At 41.8% G+C, this 19,847-nt stretch overlaps 1 protein-coding gene across 1 annotated transcript in view; it reads right to left on the bottom strand.

Moving 5' to 3' along the window:
• Positions 1 to 4,594: 4,594 nt before the first annotated feature.
• Positions 4,595 to 19,847, bottom strand: part of CFAP91 (cilia and flagella associated protein 91) — a 28,606-nt gene continuing 13,353 nt past the window's right edge. Inside the window, exons 9-15 of the mRNA XM_062572861.1 lie at positions 18,158 to 18,274; positions 15,294 to 15,365; positions 13,481 to 13,627; positions 10,886 to 11,107; positions 9,447 to 9,595; positions 8,126 to 8,217; positions 4,595 to 4,872 (exon numbers count right to left, since the gene is read on the bottom strand). Coding sequence (XP_062428845.1) covers positions 4,595 to 4,872; positions 8,126 to 8,217; positions 9,447 to 9,595; positions 10,886 to 11,107; positions 13,481 to 13,627; positions 15,294 to 15,365; positions 18,158 to 18,274 — 1,077 coding nt within the window. The remainder of the gene's footprint in view (positions 4,873 to 8,125; positions 8,218 to 9,446; positions 9,596 to 10,885; positions 11,108 to 13,480; positions 13,628 to 15,293; positions 15,366 to 18,157; positions 18,275 to 19,847) is intronic.

Here is a 19,847-nt window from a genome sequence, read left to right on the forward strand (position 1 = left end):
AGTAGTTGGGCACAGGCTGGCCTACACAATAGGGCCAACCAGCTGTGGACTAGCAGCCAGCCGCAATGGTGAGTGTTTGCAGGGGCAGTCACACCTCTAAGGTCTGGTGGGGACTGTGTGCTGAGCCAGACCGGCCAGAGAGAGCATCACCCCTGAGTACACTGTCCTTGGTAAATAAAGATGATCAGCCCAGGAAGGAAACAAGACATTCATCTCTTCCAAGCGCTACATAAAGGATAGGGCTTTGGCACGTGGTAACAGGCCAAAAGAAGTAGTTCGGACTCAGCCACATGAGTTGGAGGAAGAGATGTGTGGGGCTGACACAAGGTGTGGGAGAGAATGAAGAATGAGAGGGAATGAAACTACCAGAGCAGAAAGCCGGAGCTGTCTCTCCTTCCTAGGTTTCAACATATAACCTTTGCATTGAACTTCTGAGGTTATTTTGTGCAAACAGTGCCTGTTTGCTAGTTCAGATGCTTCTCCTACCCATTTTCACTCCCAGCAGTGGCAGTGAAGAGAGCTGGGGGCTTTTGTCCAGAGCACCCTCCTAGCCTCATCAAAGCCCTGGTCTTGTTGCATGCAAGGGTCCCACTGCCCTTTGTACCTCTCTCTGATGCCTGCAAGACACTGGGATGGATTGTGTACCTGCTGCAGGTCTGCTCTGCAGTCAGAGCTCAGCAGGAACCCTCAGCCCCAGATGCTCTGTTACAGCAGTGCTCAGGTTTGTGGCTCTCCTAAGCCTGGGTCAGATTTCCCCCCATACTGTCATGTAAATGGTGGTAGTCCCCTTATCCACCTGGAGACCTCGCAGAGTTCATCTGGTAAATGAAATAGTGCCAGGGAGCATTTCTGGGCACTGGAATGTGACCGTCTATGTTAAATTGTCCCTGGCATGGTTTTCAGACAGGGTCTTCTACCACTCTCCCAACTAATTACTTGTTCACAGTCTGGGAATTACTGTGGACTAGGGACTGTTTCCAACTGGCATTTCAGGCACAGTCTCTCTGTTTTGGAGGTAAGAGAACAGCACCCTGTTAAGGCTGTTCTGCACTCATTGGTCTCATTGCCTGGCACTTTTAGTTTAGTAGTATATATGTACACTTTATGTCTCAGGAAATCAGCATTTCTGGCAAATGTTCAAAACAATTACTGCATCCCTAGTGGGGTGCAGTACATGAGTATGAAGAAAACAGAGCCTCTTCCAAGCCCAGACCCAACTCTGGAGGGCATTAGCTTGAGGAAGCTGGTGGATGCTGAGAAAATACTGACTCACCATCCAGCGAAGTGCAGTAAGAGCTGTATGAACAGGCTTTTGGCTGAATGGAGGAAGACAAAGACTGTGAGGAGGTGGAGTTAATATTAGTGCAGTCAGGCCTTGCTGGAAATCTTGGCATGTAAGGACCACACTTGCAGGGTTATCCTCCACCTCTTCCTCCCCTTGGCATCCTTCCACTTCCCAATTGTGTGTGGGCTGAATTTAGTCCAATAAAGTAGCGAGCAGACCCTGAGCATTTGTTGATAAAGAGCAGAGAAAACAACAGTGCTCAGAAAGTGGCAGGAAGCTTTTTAACAGCACAATGGCCAAATCTATAGCAGCAACCTTGTGATGGCTGTGTTGCTTTTGAGGGAGGCAGGAGAGATGGTAGAGCATAATTTTGCTGTGTTTTTATGCTGCCAAAAATGCAGATAAAGCACCCAGAGAAAAAGATGGATTAGCTTCAAGTTATCCTATCAAAAGTCCTTTTTGCTAGTCTGAACTGTGGTTATAGCAGAAGGATTTCCTGGTTCCACACTGCAAGAGCCTTACCAGCAAGGAAGACCTAAGACAATTTGTATTCATTCATTTACTCCCAGCAACCAATTATTAACCATTCCCACAGTCTCCTGTGCACCGACTGCATTTTATCCAGTCTCTTTGGGTTCAGCCAGTCTCCTGCACCTGTCAGGATACAGAAGCAGGCTTTGCAGCACAGTCAGGCTCCCTTCCAGGGGCAGCTGGTGAAAGAAAAGCAGGACAAGCAGAATTTCCCCAGTGTTCCCACTTTATTGGTGCAGCCCTGGAGACATCTGCTGTGTTAGTTTCAGATAGGAGCTCCTCTCCAGGGTAGTTCTGGTTCCTGCTAGGAAAGGGAATGGTGCATTCTCCTGTTGTTGATTTATGATCCCAATTCCCTCTCACTGTGCTAGCTTTCTTCCTCAAAGCACATTCGGCAAAGCCTGAAAAAAACCTGCACGTGGCAATTGAAGGCAGTTTCTAGAGCAGAATTCCTGCAGGAATCCTGCCATGGCCTTCAGTTTACACACTATACAATGTCATGTGGAAAAGACTGCCTTACCCTGACAGTGTCCCTGAAATTATAACAGAAGCCAAGACATTTATAGCTCAGCCTGTGCAAAGCATCCAGAGTCCCCTGCCCCCTTGCTGTCATGCAGAAGGCTGTATTGCTGGAGAAGACCAGACTACAGAAACACCTACGTTCATTCCCGTACATGTTAGCACTTCTTGCCTTTTTAATCTCATATCATATTGTATGATAAGCCACACTGAGAATGTTTATTTCAGCATATGATCTTAGAAACACAGTAAGTGCTTCACTGCATTGGTCTTCCTACTTCACTGTTTTGCTGCCTCAAGTTTTCCATGTCTCTCTTATTACATTGGAACTTGTGATTCATGCTATCCCCTCTCTTTTCATCTGGCTAAATTTGTCCAAGGTGGCCTGAGGGAACAGAGCTAATATACAATACAGCCTCTCTTTCCACAGTCTGAAAAGCGTTTCTTTCAGCGTTTTTTGCATTTGCTATTTTCACTTCTACTGACTAGCTACTCACACTATGAGAACTTTTCCAAATTCCTAATCTCTAAAAGGATCATCATAGAATCTTAACAGGATCTCATCACCCATCTTGGACTCCTGCCTGCTTCTCCAATACTTACATGGGCTGCCTGCCCACACAAGCCACCCAGTGCCCCTAAATCAGTGACCTAAGGCCCAGCAAATGTTTCTTAGTGCAGCTCTCTTTGTTTCCTCTCTCTAATTCTTATTTATAGCTCAGTGGAATACTGGGGTAATCAGTCTTTTTTTCTTTGTTGTTTGCTCCCTCTCTTTCTCCCCATCCTCCCCAAAATCCACAGATATGAGGCCTGATGAAAATTTTTTTCCAGGAATGCACTAGTAAGTCTGAATTCTTAAAGAGCTTCTGGTTTGTGTTTTGAAGGGACACAGCTATGTTTGGAATTAGTTAGCTGGACTATAAGCTTTACAGACAAAATATCTGGAACCCAAAACAAAGAATGGGCTATCAGTTACAGAGATAAATGATGGAAGTGCATAGATATCAGTCCGTTATTACATTATCAGTGAGAACTAATACTGCTATTTGCTGCATAAATAGTAGCTAGAGCATCAATGAGTAAGCATTTTGGATGTTTAGTTGTGGCTGTGACTTTTCCTCCAAAAATCGGTGCATTTGATGTTGGTACTGGTGTAAATGTAGGTTTGAGATGCAAAACCCACAGATCTCAAGAATTTTGACAGGTGAATGCTCAAGAGATGTGCAAGTCCCTGACAGCTCTCTGATCGGATGCTCTGCACTTGTCTGCAGCCTGCTGATTTCTCACACTCTGAGTTGCAGCACCCCCATGCTTGCAAACAACGCAAAATCAGCATCCCTTTAGCATAGCCTTGTGGAGCCAGAAAGCCAGAGTGACTAACAGAGTGCTCCCTGTTCTAGGAAACAGGATTCTTGCCAGAAATGTTCTCCTTGGGATGAGAAGAAGCCAGAAGAGGTCAGTCCAAAGAGTAATGTTTCTTGAAAAGCCATAAGCACTGGTTAATGGCTGCTTTGCACAAGCTACATCGGCCCCTACACTGCTCTGCTATCACCTACCTTTAGTTATTAGTGCCAGGCACTGCTGGCCTGGCAGCAACCACTCTGCTGAGCTAAGCAATGGCTAATAATGTGATAAGATGATGCAAGATCTGACCCTTACCAGTAGCCTGTCTAAGATAGCTTTTATTCAGCTTCAATGCTTAATAGTAGAACTAACGCATGAATCTATTCTTTGCTTTACTCAGCTAGGGGAGTCAGTGGGATATGCTTGAGAAAAGATGTTAGATATGGTCTCAACTCAAAATTTCCCACGGCTGGAACATTTTTTCATTTAACGCTCTTGATGTAAGGAAACACTATCAAAAGCCCAGGTACAGAACTCTATAGCTCTGTGCTGGGAGGACAAGTAAGGGATGCTAACACTGAATCTCTCACTCTAACTTCTTTCAATAATTAGAAGAGGTAACTTAGCAAAGCAATGTTTTAAATGCCCCTTTTTGTGTCAGCCAGTAAAGTACTCTTCCCGGGTGACAGTCCAAAGCTAGATATGGGGAGTTGGATGGAGGATGCTACATTGAAATGTACATAGAGTGGCTCCAGGACAACATTGCTGGCAGAAAGGATAGCCAAAAGGAGACAGATGTTTTTTCATCCAGGATGCCCTGAAAAAAGTAGATGTAATGTGCTTCCCTCTCCTTCTTCATGCTCTGAGCTCAAATCACAGAGGGGAAGGGAAACTTACCTTGCTTACCTTCTGTCTCTAGGAAGCTGGGGTATCCATGTCTGATACATCCGAATGGGTCTCTGCTGTCTCTCCTGGGCTTTTGTCACCTGGAACTTTAGATAGTTCATGTGTGACTGTGCTCAATCCAGCAGTTGTCCTGCTTGAAGCGGTGCTAGCTGTCGCAGTAGGAGAATCTCCCTTTATCTCGCTAGCAGACGGCTCCTGACGCAAAGCCAGATCAGCCACTACTCTCTCTGTGTCCCTGTGGATGATTTGATGAGCAGCATTGATGTGTTTTCTTTGGGCCTGCCTCACTGTGCATAAAAAGAGGAAAGGCTTTTACTTGGAAAGCTATAGCAAACTGTTCTCTGTAGGGAAGAAAGGAGAGTTAGTTTTTAGCTTCTGCAGCTGTGGACAAGCCAATTTCAGGAGAGGGAAAAAAAAAAAAGAAGAAAAGAAAAAAAGAAAAAAAGACATCCTTCTGACTCTGGCCGATAGGGTTCTACTGCCACCTAATAGCAGCAACCAACTTTGCACTTCCCTTTGAAAACAACCCCCCACAGTGGGAAGCACAGGCAAAGGGTTTTCCTTTGTAGCCTAGGGCAGAATTGGCCACTATGTATTCAGGCTTTAAAATAACTTCTCCTTCAGTATTTGTTAATTGCAGCAGATCCCTGTAAGACTGGAGCTGAAATCTGCCCTCTCCTGTGTCACAATTCTACCTGCACAGAGGAACCCTTATGCAGTTGATAGACCTGGAGACAGTACAGACTCAAATCACCCACTTTTATCATCTCCCTTTCACCAGGAACAGATTGTTCTTTGCTGTGTTTTACAGTTTTCATCCAATCATCTGGTTTGTGTATATTTCCAGCCCACCTTTGGGGAACTAATTACTCAAGCCAAACCATTCACCCTACAGTTCTCCTCATTGTTCTTCAGTCCCTCTTTTCCTTACTAGGCTTCAGATGAAGGTAAACAAACACCAGGATTTAAATACTGTATGATTGTAAGGAGGGGATGGGGAGCACTGCAGGAATAAACTGTGGTTCTATTTGCATCACTTCCCTGCAAAAGTTCAAGACTTCCTTGTGATTTTGGTCTGTTTACACTGTAAGGCTGAGCTGCATTTTAACTGTGAACTCTGAATCACTGGTGCCTTGCATGTGTTGTATGGTCCTGCATACTGTCACTGCAACAATTCAGACAGCCCTCACACTTGCTGACTCAGTCACTGAACTTTGCTAATCCATCCTTTTTATATTTTATCCATCTCCCAGGTCCATTCAGTTGACAATTAAGACAACTGGATCTCACTTGCATTTGATAAGCTGCCCTTCACCAGCCAACTCCCAGTTCCCAGGATAACATCCCATCCATCCAAGGCATTTTGACTTCAACTGCTCATGCACCCCTGCATGAACCATTACTTCTCCTGATATTGCTGCAGTCCCTTCCTTCATGCACAGTGAATTCTAAAAGAAAGAGGGCTTAAGCTGCTGCGTGAGTTTTGTCCTTTTAAAAGCAAGATTTTTCTTATCAACACATTGCCTTCTAGCTCCAGTGAGAGAGTTCAGAAGTGAGGGGCAGAGGTGTCTCGGGACAGGCCGTTATTGGATAATGCCTGCTTTTGTACAGAAGAATGGGAGAGATACTCAGGAGAAGAAAAAACAAAGGAAAAGAAAGACTAAGCAACGGCAAAAGAAAGAGATCTGTATAAGGGGAAGCTAGAGCATGGGCAAAGGTGGAACTTGTAGGTCCTCGGCTTTTTTTTATACAAATAGATTTGCTCCTCTGGCAGGCCAGTCAGTCACTGACCTCAGATCACTTCCTGCTAATTTCAAGGAAGTTATGTACTCAAGCATGCACCAGTGGATAAAACAAATAGAGTTTCATAATGACTAATATGGCTTGCTCTAGTGAAAGCTTTAAAAGCTGCAACAGAAATGCAAAACACTGATGTGTTCACAAGTTCAGATGGCATTTTTTGGGTACTATTTCTTTGGATTTAAATGGAAAAGTTACTTACGTGACGATTCTGCTTCTCTGAACATATCACTGTACAGGACGCTCATGGCAGGGCCTGTTCTCCAGAACATATTTGATAGAACTCAGCTAGCTCTTAAACGCAGAGGGTCCATCCCACTCAAGGCAGCAATAGCAGAAGAAAGTATGAACAAGGTCTCTTTGGGACATGTGACCCTTGCTGCTTCAAGAATATTGTGGTAAGTTTCACTTGACCACGTTTGAAGGAGCTCTTGTACTTTATGACCTATTGCTGTAGCTCTTCTTCTAGCCTCCACTTTAATTTTGCATAGGTCCAGCTCTGCCTTCCAGACAGATTCCCTGTAGCTATCCCAGATTTTGGAGATGTTCTCCTTTGTTGCTTGGGAACACTTCCAAGGTGCTTAGTTCATCAGCTGCTGTTAGATTTCAACCCAATAGGTATTTTCCTCTTTCCTCTGCTTGACACTGCCTCCTTATGTCCAGAATCCTAGGCCATCTCTAAGTCTGCTCCTTCTGAGACGAATTAACCTGTGTGCATCAGTGCCTGAGCTACAGACTTCACTGACCAAAATTACTTTACCTTGCTTTGGTAGGCTTGCAGATCCAGCAAGACTAAGAAGGAGGGAGCTGATTAAGCTTAGAAAGCATTATCTGCTGCTGAATAGATAGTTACTTTTGTTGGTGATAAATACAAACCAGGAAGAAAGAACTTAATTCACAGATCACAAAAGGTGTTTGCAGGGTTTGTATTTTCATTAAGAAAACAAAAAAGCAATCAGCTACATGTTTTTGTTCTCAAGTCAGCAGGAAGACAATAAGGCAAAGGCTACTTCAGACTCTATCTTGATACAATTGCTTTTGATAGGTTATATTTACTTTATATGGATGACCGGTTAGTCACAATCTTTTGAGTGTGCTGGTTAGTGGAAACCTTACAGTTAAGAACAGCCATTTTGTTTTGTTACTCTGTGTAATACATGGTTTTCAAGGTCTTCGCCTCTGTATTTTGAAGTATACTGTTCCATTTTGACCAAACAGAAACAACCTTTAAAACTGCAAAATTATCCACTTAAAACATGATGGCACTATAGTCAACCCTAAAACCTTATCTTTGCATTTACTTCTCGACCAGCTGGGAAAAAAAAAAGGTGTCAGGGAAACATGCAATCTTTTTTTTCACATATATTTAAGTAATCTACCTGTTAAAGACTTCTACAGTTTTTACAAATTGCCATATAATAGATTATTCACAGCTATGCTACTTAATGACTTTTTCCAGTTTATTTTTGAAGGCACAATAGGCTTTTTCATCTCCTGTAGTTTTAGTGTTAAAATTGCACCAAATTAGGTTAGGTCTGAATTTTGACCACTATTTTAAAAGACTAAGGCTCATGAGAAACCTGTGAAGAGGAGTCAGAGGGCTAACCTTCTACCCGCAGAGTGCAAGAGAGCAATCTCAGAGAACTGAGACAACTTTTGGGAATGTGCCTTTCTCTCACTGAGCTGGAGCAAGGAGAATGAACTAATTCAAGAAGAGAATAAAGCTATTGGACGCCTTACCTTTCTCTTTGACAGAGATTTTCTCAACCTCTGGAATCAGGAAACTATAAACCAGCTCTGCTACAATCTCTTCTGACTGTAGGTGAGTTCGACTACAGAACAGACATAGGGTGTGATATTAGTATTTTAGTTTTCTTTCCAGATCACCCCTGCAAACACATGATTCCCATACAAATATTCTCACTATTTTCAAGTGAGTGTATTGCCATGGTGGTAATTGTCAGCTGGGTATCTGTTTAACTCATAAAATAGTGCACAGCACTGACGGTATGACTGATTATCCTCCTCTGCATAGTGCTGCCAGTGCGTTCTATATTGTATTGGAAAAGCAGTATTTCAGGAGAGAAGATCACCCTAGATTCCTGATCCTCAGAGGTATTTAGGAATCCAGTTCTCACTGATGTCAGACTGAGCTAGACAAACAGACACTCCTGAAGATTTGGGTCTTTGTCAATTTAGCCTGTGGTCTGTTGCTGAGTTTGCTAAATTCTTCCCTTTTGTGACTTTGCGTTTGGCTAGTCCCCATGCTCTTTTCCATGCCAGTATTTGATGGGTTCCCAATTGGCCCAGGATCTGCATGCATTATCTATGGTTAATTCTCCCCAAGGATTTCAACATTCATATTCATCTGGTTACAAAATACACAGCTGCTGTACCACAGGAGAGTCACTGTGTCATTGGGATATTCATGGCTCAATTCCAAAAAAGCACATAGAAACTGAACTGGAGGTTTGGCAGGTTCTAAAAAGTATTCACTGCTGATGCTCCAGCCAAACACAAGACGATGGTGTTCCCAACAACTTACTATACTCAGAGTGCCTTGTGAAGTGGCCATCAGTATGACTGACCCTCCCTGGGAACTGGCAGTTTCCTGCAGAACAGCCACCTCAGAATGAAAGATTGCTGTATAGCTGTATCTTTTGCATCTCTTTCAAACTAACTTTCTGTAGTACTGTAAATAAATGAAAAGACCAATGTGAATGGGTATTGCTTTAGGCAATTCCCAGATTCACTTAAAGTGCTGTCACAGCATCTCATTGACATGGAGGAGTCTAAAAAGGTTGATTCACAGATCTCAGAAGTGATTTGCAAAGGGAATCTGGCACATGCTATATGGAAATAAAGCTCTGACAGATTTATATGTGTATACTAGACAGTAATAGTGTGGTTCTCATACAACCTTCACACTAATGAAGTAGCCATGAACAGTATTGCTCTACCCTTCCTATGTCTTAAATTAGAGATATAAGTACAGATGCAGATGGTTAGCTATGTTCTAAACTGCTGCAAACAGCCTCTACTGTGCATTTTAAGAGCGTACCGATTTTCCATTTCGTACGCAATGTCATTGATTTCTACAGCCATTCTCTGAATCTCTTCCCTGGCTTGTTCTTCAGCTGTTTTCTCCATGCTGCTCAAGATAATGTCTTCCAAGTAGGAGTCAACAGTGCTCTGGTGCACTTTGACCACCTGGAAAAAACACCAAGATAATGTTTTTACTGGTTATTGCTATGACAGGTGGGTAGAACCAGATTTCCAGAGAAGCAAGGGCCACAGATTGTTCTCAGCAGTGCTTTCTGAGGTGGACAACTTGTGTAAAAATTTCTTCTCTAAAAATTCTTTTTGAGAACTAACTGAACACAAACAAATGGAGGAAAGAGCCAGTGCTAGAAGTAAAACTTTTACTGGCAGATCTACTCTCCAATTCTTCTACAGCAGGTTAGTTCTGTGAATACAATGGCAGTTGCTTCCTCAGTTCTCATGGTTCCCTGAACAACTGCCAAATAATCATCATCAGCATTGGCTTCAGTAAATTAATCAGATTTCTGCCATGCAAATCCTAAAGGAAAAGATTCCATCAAGACAGTGGAAGTAACGTGAATAAGATAAACATATTGATTGCCTCATAAGGGATGTAGGGCAGAGGTTCTAGAAATAACCCCGTCCCTTCTGCTAGTCTGAAGGGCATAAGCTTATTGCACTCTGACCCTCCCTGCCTCCCACTCAGAGAAGCAGAAAAGAGATTTAAAAAGAAAAAAGATAAAATTTTTTACAAAGTGATTTCAGACTCTCTTTGTATTAACCTCCTCCCACAAAGTTTGAAAATTGTTGGTTTAGTCAATTAGGCTCCCACTCACTCCTTTCAACTGGGAGGAATATGCTTCATGTAGCCAGAAGTTAGGGAATGAAAGTAGAATGCTAGAGCAGTTATGGAATAGGGTCATCTCAGGATCTCTGTTTCTGGATTTCTGTATTTCAAGGTTATGTTATCCATTATCATTGCTTCAAAATAACTCTTGTTATAGCACTCCTTGTTACAGGCAGTCCACTTCCGGGGTGTGTGTGTGTGTGTGTGTGTGTGTGTGTGTGTGTGTGTGTAAATTCTCTCCAAAATTTGCTTGAAGGCATTCTCTGTAGGAGAACACCTAACAATTCTGCTGGACAGACCAAGTTATGACAAAACATTAGTCCTAAAGATTATTTAGGTACATATGCTCTCCATAGGTGTTTTTTGTGGAAGTTTGGAAACCTTTATCTATTCGTGACATGTGACAGAACACATAGCAGCACTGTCTGTTAGGGCACTCAGACAATCCTTTATTTAATGGAGATGATTCTCTTCACTAAGACTTCCCCCTCCATTTTAAAACTAGCCATCACCTAAGTCAGCGCTTGAAGTATTTCCTTTCTAGCTGGACTTTCCTGCAGGGAGGCAGTTCCTTGAAGCTGCTCACAGTCCCAACACTCTCCCTCTCTTACCTGTCTGAAAATCTCATCCTCTTCCTGCCGTTGCATCTCTTCTACTTGGCGGCGTCCACTCTCCTCTGCTTCCCGCATTCGCCGCTGCCTCTCAGCCAGCATGACAAAAGCATGGATCTTCCGCTCTTCTTGTAGCCTCAACAGCTCTTTAGAGAGGAAATCAAACATGTTCGCCAGTGTCCTTCCTTCTGCCCAGGCCAAGTGGTTTTCCATTTGTGATAGCTTAAAAAAAATGCAAAAGAATTGTGTTACAAACCACAGGAATGTTCCTATGACCACAAGCATTTGAAACAGCTCTGCAGTATCCACTCAACCCAGCTATAGGACAAACCTAGGAGTTTCGCATTCTTTTTGTTTTACGTAAGCTGGCCAGGTCTCTGTATAATGTAAGGTTCCTGTATATTGGCTCTGATGGCATAAAGAGGCTAAAGGATGACAAAACTAGTCAGCCTGGGAATAGTCTACATCCTGTGGCACTAGGACAGGCAGCCCCCACACCTTGGATGAGTGGGAGGAGATAAAATACTACCAGCATTATATTCCAGCTATTATGAGCTGCTGTTGTAGCTGAGAGTATAATCAGAACATTTACTTAGACTGTCTGTTTGTTACTGGGAACTGCTCTACTTCCCAGACCAAGAAACGGAAGGTATAAAGCTGGCAATGAATTGACTTCAACTGCACACCCTCCATCTTTCTGCATGAAGCTTAGCTGGACTAAGACAGAAAAATAGGTTCAAAAGTTGCAAATGCAGCATCTATCTAGCATTCAGAAAATAAAATCTCTGTCTTCATGACCGAGATCCTATCCTGAGGATTCAAAACATTTGTTAAAATTCAAAGCCACCCTCGGCAAAATAGTATGTCTTTGGGTGGATACTGGTGATGCAGCCAAAGTGATGTAACTTGCCATGGTCAAACAGGAGTCGTGGGTCTCTACAGCTTTAGGTATTAACTTGTTACCTAAACCTATACAAGTTAAGCAGTAGCTGCTATCAGATTCAATCCTCCCCTTCAGCCATTTCACTTGGCATTTCAGCCTTTCTTCTGCAGAAAGCATTTTTTGAAAGATGTCTTTTCTAAACCAGAAAGTTGAAAAATCTAAAAAAAAAGTTGTGACCACCAAGAACTGAAGAACTGTGAATCATCAGTGACTTTCTAAAATATCCATTCACATAGAAAACTACTGGTCTTGCATTCCAGAGAAATTTAAAGTTCAAAATGTTAAAAAAAATCTGAGCCAAAGACCCAGGAGACCAAAAGCAAGAGGTAAAAGGGGTAGATACGAGTAGACGGGGACAGTGTCTCTCTTAAAAGGAGATTCTGAGATCAGAGGTCAGCATCTTTACTCTTTGCTCTTTTCTTCTTTCTGAATGTCATTATGATGTCTGAACTGGTCTCTCCTCCACTCTTACCTGAGTTTCCAGAAAAAAAAAGCACTATTTCAAGTTGCTAATGCCTACAGCTTTTTTGTTTTAGTTTTCTTAATTCAGCGGAAGAAATTATTTTCTCTATAATCTTCTGGTGTTCTGTATTCCTGAGTTCCACAACAAGGCTCCCTGTATATGAGGCAACATCTAGAAATGATAAATACTAAAACACAATCACTCAGTTCAATGTTTACTGAGCTCTGAGAGGAAATTTTATAGCTGCTCAGCCAGCAGCAAGCAGCGGGTTGGCTCCATCTCTGTCAGGCCAGCCAGCCTGCTGTTATGCTGTTATGATAATCTGAAACCTGCAGAATTGCCTCACAGCTGGTCTCTGTGATACCACGAGAGTGGTAAGAACTACAGGATAACCTGCAAGAATGTAGGAGACACTATATATCTTGGGATATGGTGAAGTCTGGACAAAATTTATTTATGATCCATTTCAGACCAGAGTCTGCCATTTGATTCACTTTGTTCTGGAAGACTGTGGCCCTGAAAGAAAATACGGTCAGATTTTTTATCCTCATCTCTCACTAGATTCTTGGTGCTGGATGGATCCCCGTATTTCTCTGCTCTCCAGAACAGTGGCAAGTACAGGGAAGGGGCAACTACACCTCCATTGCTGAGGTGCTAGAAGTCTCAATCCCAGAAAGATTTACAAAGTAAATCCACTTTGGCTTCTTTTGTGGTGATTTTTGCCTGAGTGGGAGCCTGAGAGGGTGCCAAGCTACAAAGAGGACAGGGCAATGACACAGCAGTAATACACATCCAGGAAAACAGCTGACAGGGTGACATGTTGTAATGCCAAGTCACAGCACCAGTTAAATGGACTGAAATATGGGTAAATTCAGGTTCATCTGACAGTGTAGTTTATTCAGAGACCTGAAAATATAAGTAAAAGTGCTATGTTTGGGCAGAAAGCAAGTACAGCCTGGGTAGCAGCTGCAGCCTCAGTCTGTTTCTGAGATCCCGAGAGCCCCACAGCAGTGAAAGCAATTTATCCCTTCAGGCATTTAAGTGCCCTCTACTAGGAGGGCACTTAAATAAGTTGGGATAGTTTCTGCACTTTGGATAATAGAAAACATAAAGAAATTAAATGCAAGAGTGTTGGTGGTACTGCAATCAGGAGTGTGACAGATCAACTGCTCCATGTTTATAGGCAAACCTTGTGCATTTGCAAGTCATGCTGTTGCTGTAAGGCCAGTGTCGCTTGCTTCTCTGCCTTCATAAGCAGCTGGACGTCCTCCTGAAGTGCGTGAGTGGTTCGCAACTCTTGAATCAGTTCCAGTCGCTTTTCCTTCCCTTCAAACATCTTTCAAATAAAGTTAAATAATAAGGCAAATTAAATGAAGGATACAGATCAAAGTATTTTGCCAGCAGAGAATACCCTTTTCTTCCAAGCTGTAGAGCCAGCTATTCCCAAGACCTAATTCTTTGTTGTTAGCATTTGAAGATTTGAGGAATTTCCCTTATACTCCCAATGAGAAATGAAAAACTCTGTAACAAATGTGTGGCCATGTTCAAGGCAAACACTATGTCTGTCAGCTAAACTTTGCCTAAAACTTGCTGCATGGAAGACGTAAGTTGACACCTTCTGCTACGGAGTATAGATGACCCACTGCTACTTTATTTCAAGAAAATTAGTTTTTGGTTCTGCTAGGACTCACCTAGAACTCAAACTACCTGAACAGAGAACAGTGAAACCAGGGTCAAGTTTGTCCTTACATAATAGGGCAATATCCTTCCTGATATCCTGTTATACTGGCCTAATTGTTGAAGTTGCCAGTATGCGCATTGCATCTTTTTCTCTGTCCTGAGTTAAATGTCTCCTTTTTCAGCATTCACTATTCTTTGAAGGATATTCCTTTTGAAGGAATCTAGCAACAGTGCAAAGCAGCAAGTTGATGGAGAGGTTATTGAAACTTCTGCTGTCCCTATCATGAGATTCTGTAGCCTACTACTTGCCTGATGCTCTCTTCTCTCCATTCTCCCTCAATGTGAACAGGATTTATGCATGTAGTGTGGGGGGATAAGGCTTCCTGGTAGAAAGTGAGCAAAAAAAAAAAAAAGATCAGTCAACCCTGTTCACAGCATTCTCACAACCAAGTCAGGTATTTCTTAGCCAGTAGCTGCTGGAAGAAGATTCCTAAAATTAATGGGACATTTCATGGCTCTCAAAAAATCTTGTGAAAATCAGCAGCTCTGCAATTGAGTCAAACCTCATTCTCACAGATCACCACAGAACCAGGGAAGACTTGGGAAGTCTAAGTTTCACCTTAAGCCACTCTCAGAACTGCATTGTTAACTAAAGCTCAGGTCAGTGTTCCACATGGGAACACTCCAGAAACAATGACACAGAAAGAAATAGCAGGCATGAAAACCAACCATCTGAACTGGTCTGATCAAAGTGAGAAACTTGCTTAATATAAAGCCCAAACCTGGGCTACCTGATTAATTTAAACCTAGGCCTACTTCTACTCCATTGGAAACAGAATGATGAGGCCAGCACACTGCTTTCATTGCTGGAAATCAAGGTAGTGTGTTTCAACATTTAAGAAGGTTCAGCTCACCATCCCAGGAAACTGAGAAGATGGTAAGAAATAAAAGCTGCCCTACTGGAGGGCATATGAGAGGCTGGGATCTTGGCATGATCAAGGCAAAATGTATTCGTGGTCCAAATCTAATCTAGAATTTGCCATTTGAGAAATTCTGCTATTAAGCATCTAATTAAACAGCTCAGTGTGGGGGACGGCTGGCACAGGGAGACACTCATAAACATATGCAGGAACCTAGAAGTTCCTGTAAGAAGTTTGGGCTGGAGAGCAAAGCCTTGAAGGACTTGAGATAACATACAGGAGGATATGCTACAGAAGCTCCATTGCCTTTGATTAGTTCTGTGGAATAAAGATTACAACCACACCTTCAGTCATCCCCACCATCATTCCGAAGGCTTACATAAACAGAGAGGCACAAAATACCATGTTCTGAATAGCTCTTCCTCGGAGCAATTTCTGCAAACAAATCACTGCCAGTTCTGTCTCCTCTTCCTCCTGCCAAAACACAACAAACATCCACACCACAATTAATCCTTCTTTTGAGGAAAATACAGGTGAAGTTTTCTATACATCATCCATCTAACTATCAAAAAAAATCTAATTCATTTCTGGCTTTTTTTCGCAGTTGCTTCTGATTCTTGGGGAAAGGGAGATGAGTCAGAATAATACATACTTCTCTGTTTTACAAGAGATGGAGGAGAAAGACTGCTGGCGCTTTCAGAGGTTCTTTAAAGAGGAGTACCTAATGATAAGGAGAAGTTGATAGAGAAAATTGCTCTATGTATTAAAAATACTATTTGTAGCTTGACTGACTTCTGTCAGTGATCATTAGCTATATGAGTTTACAGGTCAAGACACTAAGGAGGAAGAAGAACTATTTTAGGAACTGCAAAAGAGCTGTTAACCATAAATAAAGCGATTAAATTAAAAGAGAACATATAAGATTTTTCTTCTGATATTTATTCCAGTGCTGACCGTTATGGGAGTAACTCAGTAAATTTAAGACTTAGCAAGTGACTATTTGGAAGTAAGTAAAATGAATTACCTCAAATTGCAATTTGTTTCTTTGAGAGGGTTACTGGCCTAGCATTGTGTGAGTGATACCAGTCTGGAAGAAGGATGAGGTATGGTAGGTAAGGGAATTTAACTGCAGGAGACAAAACGTTGGCTTATTATAAATATAGGAAGTACAACTGGCAGCATTTTTTCTTGCTGAGGGGTCTTAAACACTAGCAGGAGAAAAAAGTCCATGAGGTACCCAAAAAAAAAAAGATTAAAAAGAATTTGAATATTGCAAGAAGGAAGCTTTTTAATAAAGCAAAGGCAGCCTATGAGGTCTGAATTGAAATGTGGTATTTTAGAAGTGCTGGAAGAAGAGGCAACAGTGTGGGATGACAGAAGGGGTGTGAGCTTGAATTTTAAAGTCTGCTTTTTTTTTTTTTTTTTTTTAGGTGTTGCAGATTAAGTATTCCAAAAGCAAAAGGAAGCATTCCTTCCTTTCCACAACAGCACCAAAGAGGAGCAAAGCAGAATAGGCAAAGGAGTGTTTTATGATTGATCTGTTATTTTTCTCCAGAAAGAAGGGATGAATTTCCAGCCCAGTTAGAGAGCTAAACTGTACCACATCACCTGGCTGCAGAGGGAAGTGAGGCCACCAAACTGCTTCAGGACAGAAGTTTTGGAAATAGAGACAGCTGGCCCATATACTGGACAGGTAAGCCAAATTGCTGCAAGGTTTAAATTCCTGTGGGATGCATTCTCAGTACTTGTAGTTGTATTGTTCAGTGTTGCAGATGATGCCTTGTCGGGGCTGATAAGTGCATAAGAAATGACTGGTGGAGAAAGGGAGGAGTTGAAGAGGCCTGCAGTAGTGTCTCCATTCTCTCCACTTTCTTTTACATCCCTTGTGGCCCATGTCAGCAGCCTACCATTCTAGCACACTTTCCCTTTCAGATCCTCATCTCTAGATAAGGAACTCCACCAGGGGCTGCTGCAGTTAGCAGTTGGTTTTAGTATCTCTACAGGGCAAGCAGAGAAGCACTAACAACAGAGAAGAACCTTGCTTTCAGTGCTCCTAACAACCAGCTGGAAGGATGTACAGTAGAAGCAAACTTGTTCAGATTCTACAAGACAGAAGTTTCTAAGGCAGCCCTTCAGTGGCTGAAGTGGCCAGATTGTACAGATGTAGTTTCTCTAGAGAGCTCCACTCTCTTATGCATCTGCACATAAGAACATTTGAGGAGAAACCAAATGTTGATAGAATTAATTTAGCTAAAGTTCTATTGTATTGGAACTCTTCTAAAAATATATATATAATATATAGACTGAAGCATGACTACAACTGGTGGGGAAAAAAATCTTTCTGATATAGAAAATAACACGTAACCTGGAAATGTTTAAACATCCGCTAAATTGCGACCACTGCAATAAAATAACTAATACGCAGGAGTCAGTGAAACTGTACAACTTACAAAGGACAGTAGCAGACACTCTTATTTCAGAGATCTTAAAATGGACTGTGTAGGCCACAACAAATCATACTGCACAAAGGAAGATAGTACAGATAATATAATGAGCTCCCTTTTACTTTTATGGTCGTGTGACTTTCTTCAGTTCACAAGTTTAAATGATAATTGTGTTTGATTCTTACTGCACCATGAAAATGCTGTTAATAGGCAGACAAAGCAATACACTGGTGCAACCACCTCTGAAATACATTACTTGAAGAAAAGAAAGTAAGTTGCAGCTTCCTTAACAAGTTGTTTTTTCCCTAGAGTATATCACAACCCCATGACACATTACTGCTCTTCTGACCTCTACAGAAGAACCGTTTTCATAGATATCACAGAATCAGTAAGGCTGGAAGGGACTGCTGGAGATCATCTAATCCAACCTCCCAAAGATTTCCTGGTGCTGATTCCACTGGGCTTGAACCCAGGACTTTCAGCATGTAAAGCAGATGTGATAACCACTACACTATCCCTCTACCCCCATGAACTGTGAATTAACTGGAGCACGCTCGTCAAAGACTGAATCCTGCATGATTGCAGGAGTTTTTCTCCAGCAAATTAATGAAGTGCATGCTCAGTGCTAAGCACAAAAAGTCTCACTTATTTCAGTGGGACTGAACTTAGTTGCTCCACTGGATTATGATAGTGTTGTCAGATCAGGATAGAAGACTTCTTTGCTTCTCTGGACATTCATTTAATAACCAGATAGGGAACAATCAAGGATCAACAACAACAACAAAAAAATCCCATTTACAGAAGAAAAATAATCCCACTTACGACTGATGGTTTTTCCAGGGTTGGCGTCGGGGGGCGAGGAACAGGTTTTTCTACTTTTTCAAGGAAACGAAGGGGCTTCTTTGGCTCCTTGACTTTATTCTTCTTGTCCAGTAGTGCCTGAAATACCCCAAAAATTTAATCAGAACTGGGCTAGATAGAATACCACATAAGACTGGTCCTCTGGCTACTGTCTGCTCCTGGTCACACTGACTACAGGGAGTTGAAAGTATTCTGCACTTTGCAGACTTGTGGCTTTCACTTCTCACTTCACCTCAGTTGAAAAATTGGATATGGTCAGCAGATGAGGCTGTTGACTGTCAGGAGATATTGATAGGTGTTTCAAAATAACATGGAGGAAGAAGTGAGAGCTGTTTTATTATATTTACAAGTAACTCATCAGCAATTGTATAGGCTGAGTAATTTAAAATTAATCCAGAATTGGTATGAGCTTAATTTCTAATACATTCTTAAATGAAAGCATATTTCTGATTTTTTTTTCATTTTAAAATGGGAAACTGATTGAACAAATTAGAGAGAGCTGTCTGCGAGCAGAGAGAGTTCTGCGTGCTGCTTTCTCAGCTTAAGCAAAGATAAAAACAGCAATCATTTTCCTATAAGATAGACCTAAGATTCTTTCTAAACTGGAAAAACAGGAAAAAAAATCACAATTTAATCATACTTTACATATCACTACAGAATGGTTATAATTCTTTGCCTTTTACTAAAGCTGGTACACTTGTTATTGAGGTTTGGAAAATATTTTGTGGTCAGGAGATTTTAAGAAGGGGGTCACTTAGAGAGTGTATGGTCACTGTTCTGTAGTCCTTTTTCAGTGAAATGTCTTTGTATGATACACTGTTGCTGCACAGGATTGAACTAAATGATCCAGGACCCATTCATTGCAAAACATGTTTTAAAATTCTTCCCTTCTCATTTACAACCACCTAACAACCCAATGGTGCCGACATCAACTGTGCATGTGGATTAAGTGGAAACTAACTTGCCTGAGAACTTCCTTCTACCAGGAAAATCTACAAGTCCGTTAAAGTGGTTTTTTCCTCCTTGTAGCTTTTTGACGGCAATCACAAAACTTGTCAACCAAAGCAGGCTAGGAGTGGCAATGCCACCAATGCTTCAGCCAGCTTTTGGAGAGCCAACATCCTGCCAACTTCTCATTGCAAGCTAGTTAGAATAAGACATTCAAATAATCAGTTTCTAGGGCACAGCAATGTCTGCCTACTGTAGGATATCTTAATACAACTTACAAATAATGGGAGTAGAGTACATAAAAGTTTAAATTTCCTTCAAAAGTATAATCCTGCTGCTGCATGGGTTAGATCTGTACTCTTTAGTACTGGAAGAACAGATGTATTTCAGCAAAGTGCACCTTATTTATTTATTTATTTATTACAGGGAAGGTGTGCAGCACTGTTAGAAAGGGATATTCAAAAACAGTATGTCACCAAGGAGGGAAATGAGAGAGAAACTTAAGAGAAAAAAACATTCCATGTTGAATTTCTCTCTCCAGTACCAAGGAAAGGACTTGCACAAAAATTAACTGTAAAATTAATGAAGTTTTGAAACTCCTATGACCATTGTAAAAACTCTTCTTGCATGTTGGATCTGACCTCTCAGGCTATGATAATTAATGGCTCTGAAAAAGGAAAGAGAGAGTTTTACGGAGAGAGGG

Source organism: Rhea pennata, chromosome 1 (assembly GCF_028389875.1).
Source record: "Rhea pennata isolate bPtePen1 chromosome 1, bPtePen1.pri, whole genome shotgun sequence".
NCBI classification, from domain to species: domain Eukaryota; kingdom Metazoa; phylum Chordata; class Aves; order Rheiformes; family Rheidae; genus Rhea; species Rhea pennata.